We start from the raw sequence: 17,634 nt of genomic DNA, 5'->3' as shown, positions 1-17,634 counted from the left end.
TAAAACAAGTCTGAAAAAAAAACTAAATTTTAAAAATGTATCCATATGTGTGTGTCCATGTTCCTGTGCGTGTGGGGTAGGGGTTGGGCACATGCATGCAGGTGTTCAATAGGGACCAGAAAAAGTAACTGGTCGGTTGGGGATTTAACTCAGTGGTAGAGCGCTTGCCTAGGAAGCGCAAGGCCCTGGGTTCAGTCCCCAGCTCCGAAAAAAAGAAAAGAAAAAAAAATCACTCTTACCTCAAGTTTAGGGGTTGGGGATTTAGCTCAGCGGTAGAGCACTTGCCTAGCAAGCGCAAGGCCCTGGGTTCGGTCCCCAGCTCCGAAAAAAAGAAAAAAGTAACTGGTCCCCTCAGAGCTAGTTATGCTAGTTGTGAACCATCCAACATGGGTCTATACAGAAAGCTACAGGTTAACTAGGTTTCAAAAAGAAGGGGAGAGGATGAAAGAAAAAATACAAAAAGCAAAAATCATTAATAATGTGGTGGTTTGGCCCCCAATAAGTTCATGTATTTGAATGTTAGGTCCCTAGTTGATGGAACTGTTTTGGAAGGACTAGGAGGTGCGGCCTCGTTGGAGTAGGTGTGGCCTTTGTTGAAGAAAATGTGTCACTAGAGGTGACTAGAGGCCAGCCCAGTCTCTCTCAGTCTCCAGCTTTGGGATAAGATGTACGCCCTTAGTTACTGCTACAGTGACATTCCTGCCGGCCTGTTCCATGCTCTCCTCCATGCAATCTATCCTCGGTGCGAACTCACCCTCTGGACTGTCCGTAAGCCCCTGCTAAATGCTTACTTTTTAAGTTCGCTTGGTCATGGTGTATTCAGAGCCACAGGGTTGTAACTAGGACAAGTTGTGAATATGTAAACCAGTAATTATTAAATGCCGTGTGCTGAACATATCTGTGTGTATTATACTTTGACTGGAAGTACTATGTTTGTTTTCATCACCACAAAGATATCCATAATGATGGTACAATTACTATATTAAAATGTCATTCGGCAGCAATTCTCCAGCTTTATTATATAGCATAGAATATATATGTCGTAGAATATAGATATAGCACAGTCATTATATGGAGTATTATTGTACACATTTGGGTCTGTGTTTGCGCACTTGAGGGTATGTGTAAGGGCAAAGGTCAACCTCTAATGCCCTCCTTTAGGCACATGAGACGGGGCCTCTCACTGGGACCTGAAATTCCTGATTAGGCCACATGGAGTGACCCGTAGATCTAGCTATCTCCACCTCCCCTACAGACATCATTTCTAGCCTTTTATTTTAGGTGTTGTGTTTTGAAACCAGGTCCCCATGCTTGTATAACAAGCCCTCTGCTGACTAAACTAGGGTTTCCAGTGTCAGGGAGTATATACCCATCGAAATATACAAATATGGGCTGGCAGGATGGCTCCATAGGCAAAGGCACATTCTACCAAGCCTGATGACCTGAACTGACTTCTGGGACCACATGGAGAACTCTCAAGACCTGTCTTCTGACCTCTACACACGCACGCACACACGCACGCACGCACGCGCGTTTCAAAAATATTCAATGGAAAGATATCTACTATCATTTGACAGGATAATGGCTGAGTGATTCCAGACCACACCCACACCAACCAGAGTCACATGGCAAGGTCAGTGTTCATACACTCAGTCCTGTCCCTTGTCCCTTCCTCAATGTCTTCAGTCCTGGTCAACTGAGCTTTCAGGAAAAGACAGTGGCTTCTAGTCAGGGATCAGGCAAGGAAGTGATCTAATGTGACAAAGATTCTGTACTGTTCCCTGCCTGTAAAATAAGGGTTCTGTTAATACCTACACTATGAGCTTAAACCACATTAAAGACTTAGGGTTCCACTTGACATGTTGTAAGTTTCTTTTTTCTTTGCACTTGATGTCCAGTGAGAATCTTAATGAGTCATGCCAGCAAAGCCAGAGGTACCCAAATGAATGACTTAAGGATTCTTCCAGCTTCCATGGTTTAGGATGTAAATTCCTTGTCTAAAATGACGATGATTAGGCTAGATGTAATAGCACCCAGTACTAAGGAGGCTGAGGCAGGAGGATTCTGGAGTGCAAGGCCAAATGTAACCACAGGGGCTGGAGAGGCGCCTCAGCGAGTGATTAAGCATCTGTTCTTACAGAGGACCTGAATTCAATTCCCAGCTCCACAAAGTAACTCACAACCGTCGGTCCCAGGGGAATCCATCGCCTTCTTTTGGCCTCCGTAGACACCAAAACCACACGTGGTGCACAGACATACAAACAGCCAAAACATCCATACACATTTATTTACAAAATGGCAACCACAAGTTCGGTGGACACAAACCTGCAGAGGCAGAGAAATCACTGCAAGTTCTGAGGCCAACCTGGCTGGTCTACATAAGTGAGTTTAAGGTCAGCCGCAATCAGACGACAACGAAAAACAATGACAATAAGTAAACAAACAAACAATATGGAGTTTTCATTATAATCCCGGGGCTGAGAAACGGCACAAAGCTCAAGCCGGAGGCGCTTTTGCGATCTACACCAAGTCTAGAAGAAAACTGTTTCTGCGGAAAGACCGCCATCACCCGGCTGGAACAACAAACCGACCGCTGCCGGAAGCCTCGACGCTGCGCTCCCTGGTGGTTCTTCAGCGCCGCGGTCGAAGGAGCCAACCACCAATCGGTGTTTCCGCGGTAGAGCATGCGCATGGCAGAGCCCGTCCAATCGGAGAGCCCCAGTCAATCCACCGCAGAGGGCGTGGCGTCGCGTCCTGTAACGCTACGCGTGCGCGCGCTGAGAGGGCGGGGCTTCCTTAGCAAGATGGCGGCCGCGGCCAGCGGCCTGCGCCAGGCTGCTTCTGCAGCCAGTACCTCGGTGAAGCCCATTTTCAGTCGGGACCTGAAAGAGGCCAAGCGGAGGGTGCGCGAGCTCTACCGCGCTTGGTACCGGGAGGTGCCAAACACTGGTGAGAGGCAGGGGTGCATTCAGGGCCCCGGAGTCACCAGTCCAAGGTGCCGGGCTGAGGTCACCTACTAGGACAGAAATGAGCCCTGGGCTTCGGGGGAAGGGGGTCACACGGACCAAAGTGCCCCACCCCGGGACAGGGCTTCCGAGAGCCCTAGTCGCTTTGGTGGCCTTTGTTCCTATGTTTCTTACAGAGCCCCAGGGAGGAGCGAGCAGGGACTATGAGAAAGGAATTGACGCGTCCGCGGTCCCACGCTAGCCCCAGGTGTTTCTGGAACCCGACTTTACAGTTCCAGAAAATGTTCCAGATGCCCATTAGACTTTGTAACTAAAGTGGCAAAGGGCTTTAGCAGTTATCCATTACCCAGTCTGGAGAACACACTGCATCCATCACGAGAGGGAAAAGACTAGACCAAGGTCATCCAGTAGCTTCCTGGTCCCTTTGAAGCCTCCTGACAATGACCCCTCGAGTCTCCGTAACCTCGCTCACTAAATCAGCTTGCTCCAGAATTTTGAAGTCTAACACCTACTGCTGCAAAACGCTCTCCTTTTCCTTTAGGTGGCGGAGAATCTCAGTTCACCTGAGTGGTGGGTGGGAGTGTGCTCTCTTGGTTGTCTCCCTCAATGCTGCCACTGTAGTGGATTTTAAAAAGGGGTGAGTGAGAGTTCAAATGTCCTACAAATGTCGGGGACATCTTTTCTTGTTGAGTAGACATGTATTTAACTTGAACCACCACAGCTGATCTGAGGGGAAAGGCATTTTCCAATGAGTGGCAGCTCCATGACAGGCCTCAGCACTGCAGAGAGGTAGCCACACTGTCCTGAGGTTCTGACCCTTATTAGCTGTGTGACCTTGGGTAAGATTTTTCACCGGTATTTGCTCATCTGTGAAATAGCTAGAATACTGTCTTCTTCAGGGAGTTACTGTATTTAATAGGTTACTATAGTAACTGACATAAAACTTGGGGGAGGCACTGATGGGGAGAAGATTCCTCCTAGTTCTTAGAACACAGACTGGAGTGAAAAACCCACGCCAACCACAGGCCCACGATTACCTGACAGCAGTTATAACACTGCACTCTTCAGTCTCTGGGCCTGATGCTTCACAAATACTAAGGTTCTGAATGGCATGACCGGTTCTGTATCAGTTTGCATTGTCAGTTTGTCATTTTACAGTTCTTTCCTGAAATCCCTGCGTGCAGGCTGACCTTGGTGACCAGCTCTCTGAGAACTAAAGTGTTTACCATTTCTAGTCACTGAATTTGAGTATAAAACTCAAACCTGATTTAGACAACACATGATTTTTGTCTGTGTGTTTTTGTGACTTTTTGTTTTGTCTGAGACAGTGTCTCACATTGTAGCATTGGCTGGCCTGGAACTTGCTACATAAACCAGGCAGTCCTTGAACTCAAAGAGCCATCTGTTTCTGTGCTACCACCCTGGGCTTGTTTTGTTTTTGTTAGGATTTGGCCTCAATCCTTTGATCTATCAGCCTGAGTTCTCAGTACTGGGACTAAAGGCATATGCCACCATGGTTGGCTGATGGCAGTTTTATAGATCGGAGTGGACATGTCACAAGAATGGCCAAAGCACAATAAATATACTGACCTCTGTAGCCAGAATGCCTGTAAACCCTTGATGATGTCTCTGTCACCTTCCTTCCATCTAACACCTTGTAGTGCTTTTGTATCCTTAAATGTCCTCAGCAAATCTGCCAAAGGCCAGTGTCAGGGTATAAAAGTGACTAAAACCTGCTTTTCTTTCTTTTGAAACAAGACCTTGCTGTGGATCCATAGTGCCACACGGCCCAAGGCTGTAGGCTGGGTTACAGGCCTGTTACCACTGAGTCCAGTTTACAACCTAATCTCCAAAAACCCGGTCCATGTGGCACATTAAGTTTCGTCACTTGAGTCTGTGCCACTGTTTAGCCACTGACTTAATGGATTGGTGGATATTGTGACTTTTAAAATATATTCTATTACTTTTAAAATCATGTGTGTGGGGCGGGGGGAGTGCAGGTGAAAGCAAGTGTTGGCAGAGGCCAGAGGCACGTGGGGCCCTGGAGCTGGGGGTACAATGTGTTTTCAGTTGTCTGACATGGTTGCTGGGAATTGGAAAGACAGTATGTGCTCTTAACTCCAGTCTCCCCCCTTTTTAAGGGAAGTTTATTGTGTTCAGTTTCGGTCCCTTATATGGGGTTGGGGGCTCAGGGTGGTGTGGCTCATGGATCCTGGGAGGCAGCCGTGTATCTTGTTGCAGTCGTGGGTTACTGTTCCACTCTCAGTTAAGGCCTAAAGTCTGTCCTTCCCCAGGTGGTCTGGTGGTTTGAGTACAGCCTGCCCTCCCTGCGCAAACCCTTAGCAGTGCCCCTCAGCTCCCAAACTCATAGTTACAACCTACACTGCGTCATTTTACACAGACTTCAACTCTGGTGCCTTTATTTTTTTCTGGTTATTCCATATAAAAATATTCCTCAGTGACCAAGCCCTTGCCTAACATGTGCAAGGCCTAGACTCTATCCCCACCTGTTCTGCCCATACAGAAAAAGCAAGTGGCCCATTCAAGAGTTCTGAGATCCAGGCTCTGGGCGATTTAGTAAGATGTGTGTCCAGGCTGGGGGTTGGACTGTGTGGCATGAAGCCACTTGTACATGGCCAGCAGTCACCACTGACATAAGCTTCTAGAAGCATGTTTAAGAGGTCTGATTTCCACAGTCATGTTTCCTCTTTAGTGCACTTAATGCAGCTGGATATCACGGTGAAACAAGGACGGGATAAAGTCCGAGAAATGTTCATGAAGAATGCCCATGTCACCGACCCCAGAGTGGTTGACCTCCTGGTCATTAAGGTAACTGACCCTCTCTGACAGACTTAAAAGTTCTGCTGGCTTGTCCTGTGCCTCTGAGTTTTCAAGTAAATTCTGCCTTGATTAAAAGACAGCTGCTGTGTTTCCAGGTTCAACTTGGAGGCCCCTTTTTTCTTTTTAAAGCCAAGATTTCACTATGTAGTTCTGGCTGTCCTAGAATTTGCACTGTAGACCAGGCTGGTCCTGAGATCCACTGCCTCTGCCTCCCAGGTGCCAGGATTAAAGGTGGCACCACTATACCCCATTGGAGGTCTCCACTTTTGAGGTGGTCTCAGTATATAGCCTGGGCTGGAACTAGACATCCTCTTGCCTCAGCCCCCACGTAAGCTTGAGATTACTGAAGGGGAGGTCTGGGGCAGGGGAGGGGGACACTGCAGCTTTAACAACGTAAAGTAGGAAGTGGGAGTTCCTATGGGATGCCACCCTGGGACACCTGGCTCACTGTCTGCAGCCACAAGAAGGCAGAGTGGTTCTGGACATGGTAATCTACGGTCATTGGCAAGTCCATGCCAAACACAACACAGAGCTGAACTTGAGTGATGTGTTGTTCTTTTGGTGGCTGGAACTGACCACCTCTTCCTTCATGTACACAGGGAAAGATGGAGCTCCAGGAAACCATTAAAGTGTGGAAGCAGCGGACACACATTATGCGGTTCTTCCATGAAACAGAAACACCAAGGCCAAAAGATTTCTTGTCCAAGTTCTATATTGGCCATGACCCATGAGGTCACCTGATGGGAAGGTGCATGTTAATATTTAATTATCTTAGAGTACAAATAAACCCATTATTTGATGGTCGTGATAAAGTTGCACTGGTGAACCCTTTTCCTGTGGTCTCTCTTACTTCTTGCCTTGGTGTGGGGCCTTAGTGCCCATGCTGTGATTACTCCCTCTCCTGGAGAAGGTTGTTTGCTGCCGACTGAGTCAGACCCTTTTATGGGAAAGCAGGAAAGGCTATGTGGTTCTGTCCAGATCTCCCACAGTGGACAGCTGGAGGGTTGTTACTGTGCTTGTACTTATGTATGAAGCTCCCAAGACTGGGCTTCTTGGCGCCAAGGCTCTGGGATCAGAGGGAACAGAGCAGCACCGTGGGGCAGCAGTAGAAATGACTGCACTTAGAATTGCCTCCTCACTGTGCAGAGTACACTGTTCAGTGCAGGCACAACTGTCCTACTACTTCTGCACATTTTTGTTTCAAACAGGATCTCATGTAGCCAAAGATAGCCTTGCGACTCCCTGTGTAACCAGGGGTGACCTTGAAGTACTCATGTTCGTGCTTCCACCTCCTTCCCTGGACAGTCCTGGATGCTGGAGGAAGGCACTCGGGGTCTCAGGGTTTAGTTACTGAGTGACCCCACGGCACCAGGGATCCCCCTTTGCCCTGAGGGCCCAATGTTACAAAATATTCTACTAAGCAGTAACAAAACTGCATGACCAGAACATGACAACTCCTCCAGGCTAAAGGCTTCAGTCAGCCTAAGTGGCTTTGAGGCAAGTCTCTGCTGGACTTATGTAGAAAGTAAAAAAATTTCAAGTTGGGGGAGGGGTGTGTAGAAAGACGGTTCAGTGATTAAGTGCACTTGCTGCTCTCGAAAAGGACCAGAGTTAGTTCCCAGCACCCACATCAAGCAATTCATAATAACCTTTAACTCCAGCTCTAGGATTTAGATTCCAAGAGCACCTGAAAACAGACACACAGTTAAAAATAATTTTAAGGGGTTGGGGATTTAGCTCAGTGGTAGAGCGCTTGCCTAGCAAACGCAAGGCCCTGGGTTCGGTCCCCAGCTCCGAAAAAAAAGAAAAAGAAAAAAAAATAATAATTTTAAAAGAAAAAAGGTCTCCGTCCCCCTTAATTGCATGTGTGGTTGTGTAATAGCCTGGATATCCTGGCTCTAAACCAGATGCCTCTTAGACACAGAAGAGACAAAGTCCAATTAATCCTGCAGGAGTGAGAAGTGGGAACGACCTTTCATCATCCATGACTCATTTATTATATACTCATAATTTGCTTGCTTGTTACTTCCAGTGCTCTGTAGACAGCGTGAGGGAACCTCCCAGAGCACAGGATTCTGGGCTGTTGTCACAAACCATGAGAGGTGAGGCTGAGGGCTTTCCTTGACCCTTCTGCCGACGGAAGGAGCTGAGCATGCCACCACTCCATTCATCCGTGCTTCCTCCTACACTCCCTGTGCCCTGTAAGAAAGATGTGCATCAGTCACTTTTAAGGCAACCTCATACAGCCCAGAGTCGTCTCAAACCCACTGCAGCCAAGGATGATCTTGAAGTTCAGGTGTTCTGTCTCCACCTCTCCAGTGCTAGGATTACTGGTGTGTGCCACCAGCTCTGGGGCATTCCTCTTCTGTTTTCCGCCATAAGCTCTCCTGCCGGCCCTAGCTGTCCTTGAGCTCTGCCTCTACTTCAGTGCTGGGATCACAGAAGCTCTCCATCTCATACCAGGCTCTAGCAGTAGCCACTTTCAAATAGGAGGGGAGAGGAAGATGACCAAGACAATGAAGAGTGGGCAGGGTTACCTGGTGGAGGGAGGATGGGCCAATACTTGGAGATGGGTAAGAATGATGCTAACTCAAGAAACAGTGGGGGAGGGGCACACTGCAGATTTAACTATAAAGTAGGAAGTGTGAGTTCCTGTGGGATGCCACCCTGGGACACTCCTTTCCCCATCCCCTTCTTACTGGTGCCTTCTGCATTCCCTTTTTTTACCCTCCTTCATAATTCTGTTTTATACCTTCATCTCTGAGGCAGAGATTACATGACTTCATAAGGTATAAAAGCACATAAGTCACCAAGAGAATGTCAGTTGACTGAGGTACATCAAGAACACTGAAAAGGCCATCAAAGACCTTATCCTAGTGGATCTCTAAGTCATCCAACATGGGAGAAAGTAAGTCTCAAGTGGGTGAACCCACAGCTGCCCTGAGGATCCAAATGCTGCTGTGTGAAGGACAGACTGTCACAGACTGTCACAGACTGTCACAGACTAGACAATCGGCCTACCTGTGCCTGTCCACTTACAAGAAGGGCGATATTACCTGTTAATCGTCATCGTCATCGTCCTCTGGGACAAAAATGTCATGCTCCTCAAGTAGAGCCGCGAAGTTCTTGCTAATGAGTGTCCCAACATAGAGAAAGGGGATCACAATGGAGAACACACGGAGAAGACCGAAGGACATCTGCAGGGAGAAGGAGGCTGTGAGCTCCAGACCAGTGGCTGTGCCCCAAGCCCCGGCCCTCAGGGGCATTTCCTCCAATGGATCCAGACACCACTTGATTTTTAAAGTCTTTGTAGAAACTCAGAGCAACAAAGAGACAAAGTGTGTTTTATGGCTATCAAAATGAATATCAGAAAGAAGAACACAAAGCCAAACTAAATTTAGGAAACTAAGCAACTAAAAATTAGGGACCAACCAGCTAATTCCTTGCAAGAACCACACACAGTTGGACATGAACACTAGGATGACTGGACTGTAATCAGCCTTCTACACGCACAAGTGAGTTCAGGGGCTGGAGGGATGGCCCAGTGGTTAGGAGCACTGACTACTCCTCCATGGGACCCAGGACTGGTTCTCAGCACCCACGTGGCCTCTTACAAGCAAGCAACTCCAGTTCCAATGATGCCACAGTCTCTTCTGGCCTCTGGCACTTAAGTGCTGCACAGATATACATGCAGGCAAAACACCCATACACAAAAAATAAAAATCTTGTTACTAAGAGGTGTGCACTGAAGGGTTCTTACACCCAGTTCTCTTTTAATTGGTTCCTGCTGCTGAGCAACCTTATTTGACATTAAACATGCAACGATGATATGCCCTGGAGGAATGCCCGTGAGATTTTGCCGGTACTCTCTTTCTGTTTTTCCTAGCTGTGCCTTTTTACACAGCAGCTTCCTGCTTCTCACTGAGAACCCTGACTGCAGTCAACTGTTAGTACAGCTCAGACTTGCTGTAAAGAATTCTTTTCCCTTCCACTCCACACAGCCCTGCAGTCAAAAAGCATACCTTTGGTATAGGAGACTCTCCATTTTCCTTAGGGGTACAGAGGGCAAGTGACAGAGTTCAGGAATGGAAAAACCAGGATGTGGTCCCTGGCTGTCAAGACCTAACTCTGCTGCCAGCTTCAGATGCTGGGTTCAGGATTCTGCCCTGATTTCATCTGTAAAACCTACATTCCTCAGGACAGAAGGTCCTGCTCCCACAGCCCGGAATCCTTTCTCCTTCAGTGGCTTTTTACTAACTATATTACTTCCGCACTCCCTTCCCACTCTTTCAGTAATTTATTTATTTATTTTTATTTTATGTGCATTGGTATTTTGCCTGCTCATGTATGTCTATGCGAAGGTGTCAGATCTTGAAGTTACAGATAGTTGTGAGCTGTCCTTTGGGTGCTGGGAGTTAAGCCCGGGGCCTCTGGAAGAGCAGTCAGAGTTCTTAACCGCTAAGCCATTTCTCCTGGGATGGGATTGTTTTATCCCATCGTCTCTGAAGCAGAGATTGCATGACTTATATAAATCGACACAAAGCCCTTCTGCTGACCCTAGAGAAATGGATCATTATGTCCCTCAAGACAAGACATTGCACATTTCGCGGCTGCCTTCCAACTCCTGTGTCCAAGAACCCAGCTTAACACTGGGTTTTATGGAAGCATTTTCCTCCACCTGTCAAAGTCTGCAAACCCCAGTTGCGCAAATTGAGTCCTAGGTCCAGTGTCCAGACCATGTCAACACTATGATTGGTCTCTGCGCCTGTCAATCACATGCACTCCCCCAATAATCGGCCTCAACCCCTTCGCCCCGCCTCAAGACAGACACTCACTTTCACCGGCTTGGGCAAAATGGCGCCGCTGCGAGTGACGATGACTGACCTCGACGGTACCTGGCTGAGACCTGAGCTGCCCGGTACGGTGTAGACATCGCCACTTCTCCTCCCCCTCGGCCCGGTCCAGAGAGCCCCAGGTCGGACTGATAGCCAGGCCAGCCGCCGAGCCGCCGCGGACGCCATCCCCAGCTCCGCCCCTCGCCGGGAACCACACCCCACACATCCAAAGCGGCCCTCTCGCCGAAACTGTCTCCAAAATTCGCGAGACTCGCGACGCCCACGGGAAGCACCGCCCTCCCGTCGGCGTAGAGCACGCATTCCTGTAGCAGTGGGAAAGTCCTTGGTGCGGGGCCGACGTAGTGACGTCATGAGAAGCGCCTCCTGGGCTCCAGAGGGCGGGGCCTTAGGGGGCTCCCTTTGTAGGTGTTCCCGCCCCTCACCTTTGGAAGACTTGAATTAAGGAACCGGAATGTGTAATGAAAAACTTTACTTGGTATCTGAATTTATATAAAAAAAAAAAAAACTGTAACAAAAGTTACAAAAAGTTAACAAAAAACTGGGCGAAGTTGTGCACACCTTTAACTTCACCACTTGGGATGCAGAGGCAGGAGGAACTTGATAAGTTCAAGTCCAGTCTGATCTACATAGTGAGTTCCAGGACAGCCGGAGCTATCTAGTGTGGTGAAAAAGACAAGTTAACAATAGCTCAGAGTGTCTGTGAACATTGGTACAACGGGCGCAGTGGACAGCGGACTTCCCGTATAGGTCTAGGGAACAAGCAAGAAGAGGGGTTGAGCCGATGGCGGTTGTACCAGCAAGCCAGGTTCTCCGACCCAGTTGCTAGCCACAGACACCGGCTTTGCAGCTCTGACTCCTGATTCTCCATTTGTAAACACACTGATTATAATAATCAAAATGAATACCTTTCGGACAGGATCTCACACATATCCCAGTCTAGCCAAAACCTCACCGTGTATTCAAGGATGCCCTTGAACTCCTAGTCCTCCTCTACCTCTTTGCTACCAACCCTGCAAACTTTACTGTTCTGGTTATAAGGGGAAGGGAGGAGGCTAGCAGGCCTTCCCACCAGGTCCTGCTGCAAAACAAAACCAATGAGGCATGGTGCTCATATCCATAATCTCAGCACTTGCAAACAAAGACCCGGCCTCCAAAATCCAAAACTAAAGAGCAGACACTAACGACTATGACAGGAACATTAGCAAAGGCCTGTAATACCTGTGTGTACAGTCGAGGGCCACTGGCCATGATGTTACAAGCAGGCTTGAGAAACACGACTAGCAGGAATTGGCCCTAGCCAGGGAGACCATGAAAATCAGTCTCCTGGAGGCAAAGTTTGGCCTTGAGGCCTTGATGGGTTTTGGCCAGGCTGCCCTAAGGCCCCAGATAGGGAGAGGAGGGTGGTCAGGAAGAGGCAGATTTTGTTTGGAAACGGGGCATATCTCTATTGAGCCACAGCCGCTGTCATTACATCTCTATAAAGGGGACAGATGGGCCTGGCTTCTGGCTCGGTAGACCCATTTGGCCTTAGAACAAAAGAAAAAGATACTTGGAATGATACAGGAGAGAGTATGAGGGCCCTCCACAGACAAGCCTTAGGAACCAGCCGGCTAGGTGACAAGAGTCCCTACAAGTAGCCATGACAACAGGCCAGAGAGAGTTTCTCCTGTCTAAAAGGCTGCCTGCCTCTCTGCGGGCCATGCCCACCACTATACATTGACAGGGCAGCGGGGGAGAGAAGAAATCCCTCTTTAGCACCTGAAGACTTCCTCCTACAGAGCCCTGACAAAGCTACATTGATGCCAGTCTTCAAGCCACTTTCACACACACAGCCCACACAGCAACTTGGTAAATGAGTGAAAATTTAACCCTTGAAGTTCTGACCCTGGCGTCCCGACCAGCAGGACAGGGTCATAGTTTAAAGGGCCCTGGCTCAGGGTCTATTGTGTGGCTTGCTCTCTGGCTGGCTCCCCTTGGCCCTTTGCTGCCACCTCCGCCTCAGCTCCATGATCTCCTTCCCATACCAGTCATGCAGGGTAGAGAAACAGGAGGTCTCAGGGGACACGGGGCTCTGCCCCATGCTGAGGAGGAGGCTAGCAGGGCCCTGTAACTCCCACTCAGTCAAATCCCGTCCTATTGGCCGGATTCCCCTTTCTTCCACAGTACCCATGGAATTGCCGTCCCTAGGGAGAAAGTGGCCATTCTCAGGACCTGGAGCCCGGTGGTCAGGAGCCTGAGATTTACTGCGACTGGCAACAGCCCTCTGGGGTGCACAGCGATGCAGGGCCAGGCTCTGACGGGCATCCTGCAACTGGCTCTCCAATTCTCGCACCACAAGTCGCATGTAGCCAAAGCTGGCTCGGGACAGTGCCTTCACCCAGGCCTCTTGGGCAGCCTGCCCGTCTGCTGCCAGCAGGTGTGGGCGCACTCCAGGGGCATCAAAGCGAATGGCGAAGGCAAATTCCTCAGGTACCGGAGCCTCGGCCAGCTCCACCGTGCAGCCTTCCAGTACCACGAGACTCAGCGGGACCCGGCTTTCTCTACTCTCGAAAGAAAACAGCAGATTGCCCTTGAGAACAAACCAGTATCTTCGGCCAGTGCCACTGGGAGTGGGTGGGGAACCTGGTCCTCCCCAACTACGCAGGAAGCCAGTGTGGTCTGCTGGGGAATCGCTCAGCGCGTAGTGGGCCACACTCCTCTTGTTCAGCTTCATACCGGAACGGTGAGGTAGAGAGACGGTAGCACCCGGAGGGAAGGTGCTCAGATCTGCAACCCGGTCCTGTGGTTCCGACGGACTGTAGTTCCTGCAGCTCTCAGACTTCAGCTGAAGGACTAGTCTTCCTTGTCTTTCATCTCAAAAGTCATAGAAGGGTCACAAAAAAAAAAAAAAAAAAAAAAAAAAAGGAACCTGGACATCAAAAAACTGTAACAGAAAAGAGAGTAATTATTGTATCAGGAATAGCAGATACCGACTGGTGTTTGTTTGTTTGTTTGTTTGTTTGTTTGTTTGTAGACAAAGCCTCATAGCCTGGGCTGCTCTTAAACTCACTATGTAGCCAAGGATGGATAATCTTCAGCGTCTGAGCTGACTGTTCCCATCTCCCCAGTGCTTCCTGCATGCCTACCCCATGCTCAGCTTCTGTCGTGCTAGATTTTGAAGGCAGGGGTCCTGGCACACTGAATCCCAGCTCTTCTGATCACACCATATCCCTGGCTAACCTGGGTATTCCGGTTGACACTTAAAAAAAAAAAAACAAAAACAAAAACAAAAACAAAAACCCAAAGAAATAACCCCAGGGGGAGGGAAGGGGATGAAAGGGACCTCAAGCCCAAAGACACTTTTGTGCTTCAACCATTCCAAACATGGCTCCCGCACCCCCCACTGCAAGCCTGAGCTCCACCACCAGCAATCCCATGACCTACCTGAGCACCTACTAGCCTCGGTGGTATCCAGCCCACCTTAATAAGAACCTATCATTTCAGAGCCAGATGGAGGAAGGGGAGGGACAGGCCAGTGATGGAGAAAGCCCAGGGGTGACCACATCGCACCGGACCAGCACTGGAGGGGAGAGCAGGCTGCATGGGCTCCAGGAGGAGGTGAAGGGGACCTGCTTTGTAAACTCCAGTGGTATGTCCTGGGGCACTGAAGACATACCCACTAAATTCTGGTGCTCCGAAGTTGCTGAACTAGCAAGGGTCTTATGACAGGAGTCATCTGGCAAGAGTCAGCACTCGGTCTTATACCTTCTAGGTGGGACCCTGTTGGTGACACCCTTATCAGCAGAGTCCACAGAACAGGACAGGGTGGCCTCTTATCTAACCACAGAGCTCAGCCACATGGTTTCCAGAGAGCCTGCAAAACAGTTCTCAGAGAATGTGAGAACCATTCTAACTTAGGGCCCCACTGAAAATGCAGCCTCTTGCAGGAAGCGCTGCCTCCCCATTTTTATGACCAGCTCATCCCCTCCAGGGCAACTGAACTGCCCTGTGTGTCTCCTGACTGTGATTCTGGGTCCCCTGGGGCTAGGGTAGGTCAGTTACGTGCCAGTCAAAGTTTCCTGGCTTTCCCTTTGGGATTTTGTCACCACGGTATTGCAGAAAAATATCCTGATCACCACTACCCAAAGTGGCTTGATCTAAGGTCAACTGACCAGCAGCAGTTTCTGGCTTTGTCCCCTTCGCGAGCCACACCTCTCCCACCTCCCCGCCCGTCCCTAATGTTTTTATATCACTGTCCCCATTTGCAGGACATCCAGAGTGGGCTTAGTTTGACTGACCCAGTAACTGCCGAGAATCAGTCCTGTGCAGAATTGCTGACTTCGCGGGACTAGATCCCCGTCCTCCTGAAATCTACTTTCCAGCAAGAGAGACATGCCATAAACTAATACAATTAAATAAATAATGAATTAATCAAGTAGTGAATGATGAAATCATAGCCAGGAGGCGGGAGGGGAAGAAGGGCTCCAAAAAGAGAAGCAAGCAGGCCTGGAATAGAGGAAGGCCGTTCTAGCCGCAACCCTTTGTGGGCCCCAAAGAGGGGCTGAGTCCACGCGCGCCTGCGGCCGCGGCCTCTCCCTCGGGCGGCCCTGCTGGTGCCTGGATCCCAGGATCCGGCCCGGGCTCTCCAGCCAGGTCCACGGCCACGCCCTCCTGGTCACCTCCTCCGGGAGCCCGCCCGGCCCGCTCTCACCTCCGGCGCCCGAGGGCCTGGCCGGTCGAGTGCGATGCTATCGTCCCCTGGTCTTTCTCGCTCCGAAGCCCGCGCCTCCGCCCAGGTCGCGAACGTGGCCGCAGGAGCCCGGAGACCCCGCCCGGGAGGCTCGGGGTACCGCCCCGGCCTCTCCCCGCCCAGTACCCACCAAGCCTCTGGATCTGCAAAGTCACCTCGGCTTGCACTGTGGAGGGAAACTGAGACCCTGGAGGGTGGGACCGGCGTGAGCCACAGGGTGAGGAATGGTCTCGAACCCCGAGTCCAACCTCAGGCTACCCACAGGTCTCCAGCTCAATACTGAAGGAGAATTCGGGCTGCTCTTTTTCCCCCAAAGTTTCTCCTTACAGCCCATCCAGTCTCTCCCCGATGCCCCCACCTCAACTCCCCTCTTGGCGCGAAGAGCCAAACCAGACAAGTCATAGGACAGGGCGCTTCCTAAGGCGAGCTCCTACACGGCCTGCAAAACCCTGCCAAGTTCTCAACCAAGTCCTTGGCTTAGCCCCATCTTTGCCTCTGGAGATTGACCATTTCGGCTTCTATGACCCTCCGGTGCGGGTCTGCAGTCCACTTGTGGCCCTGAGGCTCTACCTGGAGTAGTCTGTCCATAGGTTTGCAAGCAAGACTGCAGGAAAGCACTGAGGCAGGAGACCAGGATACCCCCTCACCGCCCTGAAGACAATGTGTTCAAATGTCTGCCCAAGGGCTTTGTGGGTTCCCACCTCAACCCTTTCTTTGCAGTTTCTGAAGCCCAGACAGCCCTTCCCTCTCACCCTACACCCACTTAGAGCTCCTTGACATTTAGGTCTCAGCTGTCAGCTCTGAGGTTCCCTCCCTGACCTCACAATGTAGAGAAGCATACCCTACATTCTCAGTTTTGCTGGATGGTTTTCTGGGGATTATGGTGGGCAGTGGTGGTGGTGGTTTACTAACTTTTCTACAACTAATAGTATCTGCTAGAGTACATGTGTTACAAGGTGAAGGCGCCTGGGGAAATAGAGCATGGGGTTTCCTGAGGGGGTAGGGGGGAGCTTGCTGCTTTAAATAGAATGGGCAAAGTAGACCTCACTTGGACATATAATTAAAGGAAATGAGGGTGTCGGCTACGCCCATATCTAGAAGTGCATTCTAGGCAGAGGGAGCAGCTGGTCCAAAGGCTGTTTGAGGGGCCACAAGGAGGGCAATGAGGAAGATGCTGGCAGGGAATAAGGTCAAAAGGTAGAGGGTGGGGTTTAGAAACACCATTTCTGGGGCTGGGGATTTAGCTCAGTGGTAGAGCGCTTACCTAGGAAGCGCAAGGCCCTGGGTTCGGTCCCCAGCTCCGAAAAAAAAGAACCAAAAAAAAAAAAAAAGAAAAAAAAAAAGAAACACCATTTCTCCAAACTAAGAGTGGCCATTGCATAGACTTGAGAGAGGCTGACATGACCAGGGCTGGTTTGGGTTCGTTTTTAGATTATTTAAATGTGTGGGCATTTACCTGCATGTATGTGCACCATGTGAATGCCTGTTGGCCCCAGAGTTCAGACGAGGACGTCAGATTCCCTGGAACTGGAGTAGGGGTGGTTGCAAGCCACCATGTGAGTCTAGAGACAAACCTCTGGGTTCCGCAAGAGTAGTAACTGCTGAGCCATCCAGACAATATGTGATGAGCCCAGCCTTGCTGTGTGGGATGAGGGGTGGAATTTAAAGGCAGAGGGCACAGGATTTTTGGAGAATTGCATGTGAAGGCTGAGGGAAACGGAAGATAGGATGCACAGAGAAGCAGGTTTGCTGTTACCTGAGAGGAGGAAGATGGCACAAATTCGGATAGGGGACGGCTATAATTATCATCCTCGTGAAGGCATCCAGAAACAGCGTCTGGCACCTAGCATATGTTCAACATATGAATAAATGATGAATAAAATATTTTGGAGTGAGTGGGCGAACAACCCCTTGGGTGTCAGGTGGAGGAGACAGCCTCCTGACCTTTTGAGAGCTGAAATCCCACCGAGCCTCTTTCACTACCTTTTTTTGAGTTAAGAGCAAGGTTTCTGGGCTGTCTCATTTCGCCCTCTGTAGGAATTCACTTCACAACCACTTACTGAGTGCGGGCAGTGCGGGCCACCATCCGCACCCTCTGGGGCGGAGCACGAAGGACACCAACCAGACAAGTAGCATAGCGGCGCGCGCACAGAACGCCCAAGCCGACTTTCCACGGGAGCGCGCCTCGGGAGCGCGCAGAACACGAGCTTAGAAGGGCGGAGCTTATGGAGGCTGGGAGTTG

The 17,634-nt window shown here is 50.0% G+C and overlaps 3 protein-coding genes across 6 annotated transcripts; 1 reads left to right on the top strand and 2 right to left on the bottom strand.

Annotated features, from left to right (window-relative positions):
• The first annotated feature begins 2,786 nt into the window (after positions 1–2,786).
• On the top strand, positions 2,787–6,644 carry Ndufa6 (NADH:ubiquinone oxidoreductase subunit A6). Its single transcript, NM_001130505.1, has 3 exons — positions 2,787–2,949; positions 5,680–5,795; positions 6,407–6,644. Exons 1-3 carry the CDS (start codon positions 2,805–2,807, stop codon positions 6,536–6,538), a joined length of 393 nt encoding a protein of 130 aa, NP_001123977.1. The 5' UTR covers positions 2,787–2,804; the 3' UTR covers positions 6,539–6,644.
• Positions 6,645–7,780: 1,136 nt separating this feature from the next.
• Smdt1 (single-pass membrane protein with aspartate-rich tail 1) lies at positions 7,781–10,864 on the bottom strand. Its single transcript, NM_001399736.1, has 3 exons — positions 10,643–10,864; positions 8,864–9,004; positions 7,781–8,006 (listed from the first exon to the last, which is right to left on the bottom strand). Exons 1-2 carry the CDS (start codon positions 10,826–10,828, stop codon positions 8,867–8,869), a joined length of 324 nt encoding a protein of 107 aa, NP_001386665.1. The 5' UTR covers positions 10,829–10,864; the 3' UTR covers positions 7,781–8,006; positions 8,864–8,866.
• A 251-nt stretch (positions 10,865–11,115) lies between these two features.
• Pheta2 (PH domain containing endocytic trafficking adaptor 2) lies at positions 11,116–17,591 on the bottom strand. Of its 4 annotated transcripts, XM_087559114.1 has the most exons (3): positions 17,453–17,566; positions 17,149–17,235; positions 11,118–13,586 (listed from the first exon to the last, which is right to left on the bottom strand). In XM_087559114.1, the coding sequence occupies exon 3, from the start codon at positions 13,374–13,376 to the stop codon at positions 12,597–12,599; it is 780 nt and encodes a 259-aa protein (XP_087415240.1). In that variant the 5' UTR covers positions 13,377–13,586; positions 17,149–17,235; positions 17,453–17,566; the 3' UTR covers positions 11,118–12,596.
• Positions 17,592–17,634: the final 43 nt, after the last annotated feature.

This window comes from Rattus norvegicus, chromosome 7 (assembly GCF_021556685.1).
Source record: "Rattus norvegicus strain SHRSP/BbbUtx chromosome 7, alternate assembly SHRSP_T2T, whole genome shotgun sequence".
NCBI lineage: Eukaryota > Metazoa > Chordata > Mammalia > Rodentia > Muridae > Rattus > Rattus norvegicus.
This window is presented reverse-complemented; position numbering and strand designations above follow the sequence as displayed.

Excerpts from the sequence above, each read along its gene's own strand:
- Smdt1 (NM_001399736.1), bottom strand. The coding sequence starts at position 10,828 with ATGGCGTCCGCGGCGGCTCGGCGGCTGGCCTGGCTATCAGTCCGACCT. Across the intron at positions 9,005-10,642 it reads TTTTGCCCAAGCCGGTGAAA|ATGTCCTTCGGTCTTCTCCG; the intron begins GTGAGTGTCTGT and ends TTCTCCCTGCAG.
- Pheta2 (XM_087559114.1), bottom strand. The coding sequence starts at position 13,376 with ATGAAGCTGAACAAGAGGAGTGTGGCCCACTACGCGCTGAGCGATTCC.
- Ndufa6 (NM_001130505.1), top strand. The coding sequence starts at position 2,805 with ATGGCGGCCGCGGCCAGCGGCCTGCGCCAGGCTGCTTCTGCAGCCAGT. Across the intron at positions 2,950-5,679 it reads CCGGGAGGTGCCAAACACTG|TGCACTTAATGCAGCTGGAT; the intron begins GTGAGAGGCAGG and ends TTTCCTCTTTAG. Across the intron at positions 5,796-6,406 it reads TTGACCTCCTGGTCATTAAG|GGAAAGATGGAGCTCCAGGA; the intron begins GTAACTGACCCT and ends TCATGTACACAG.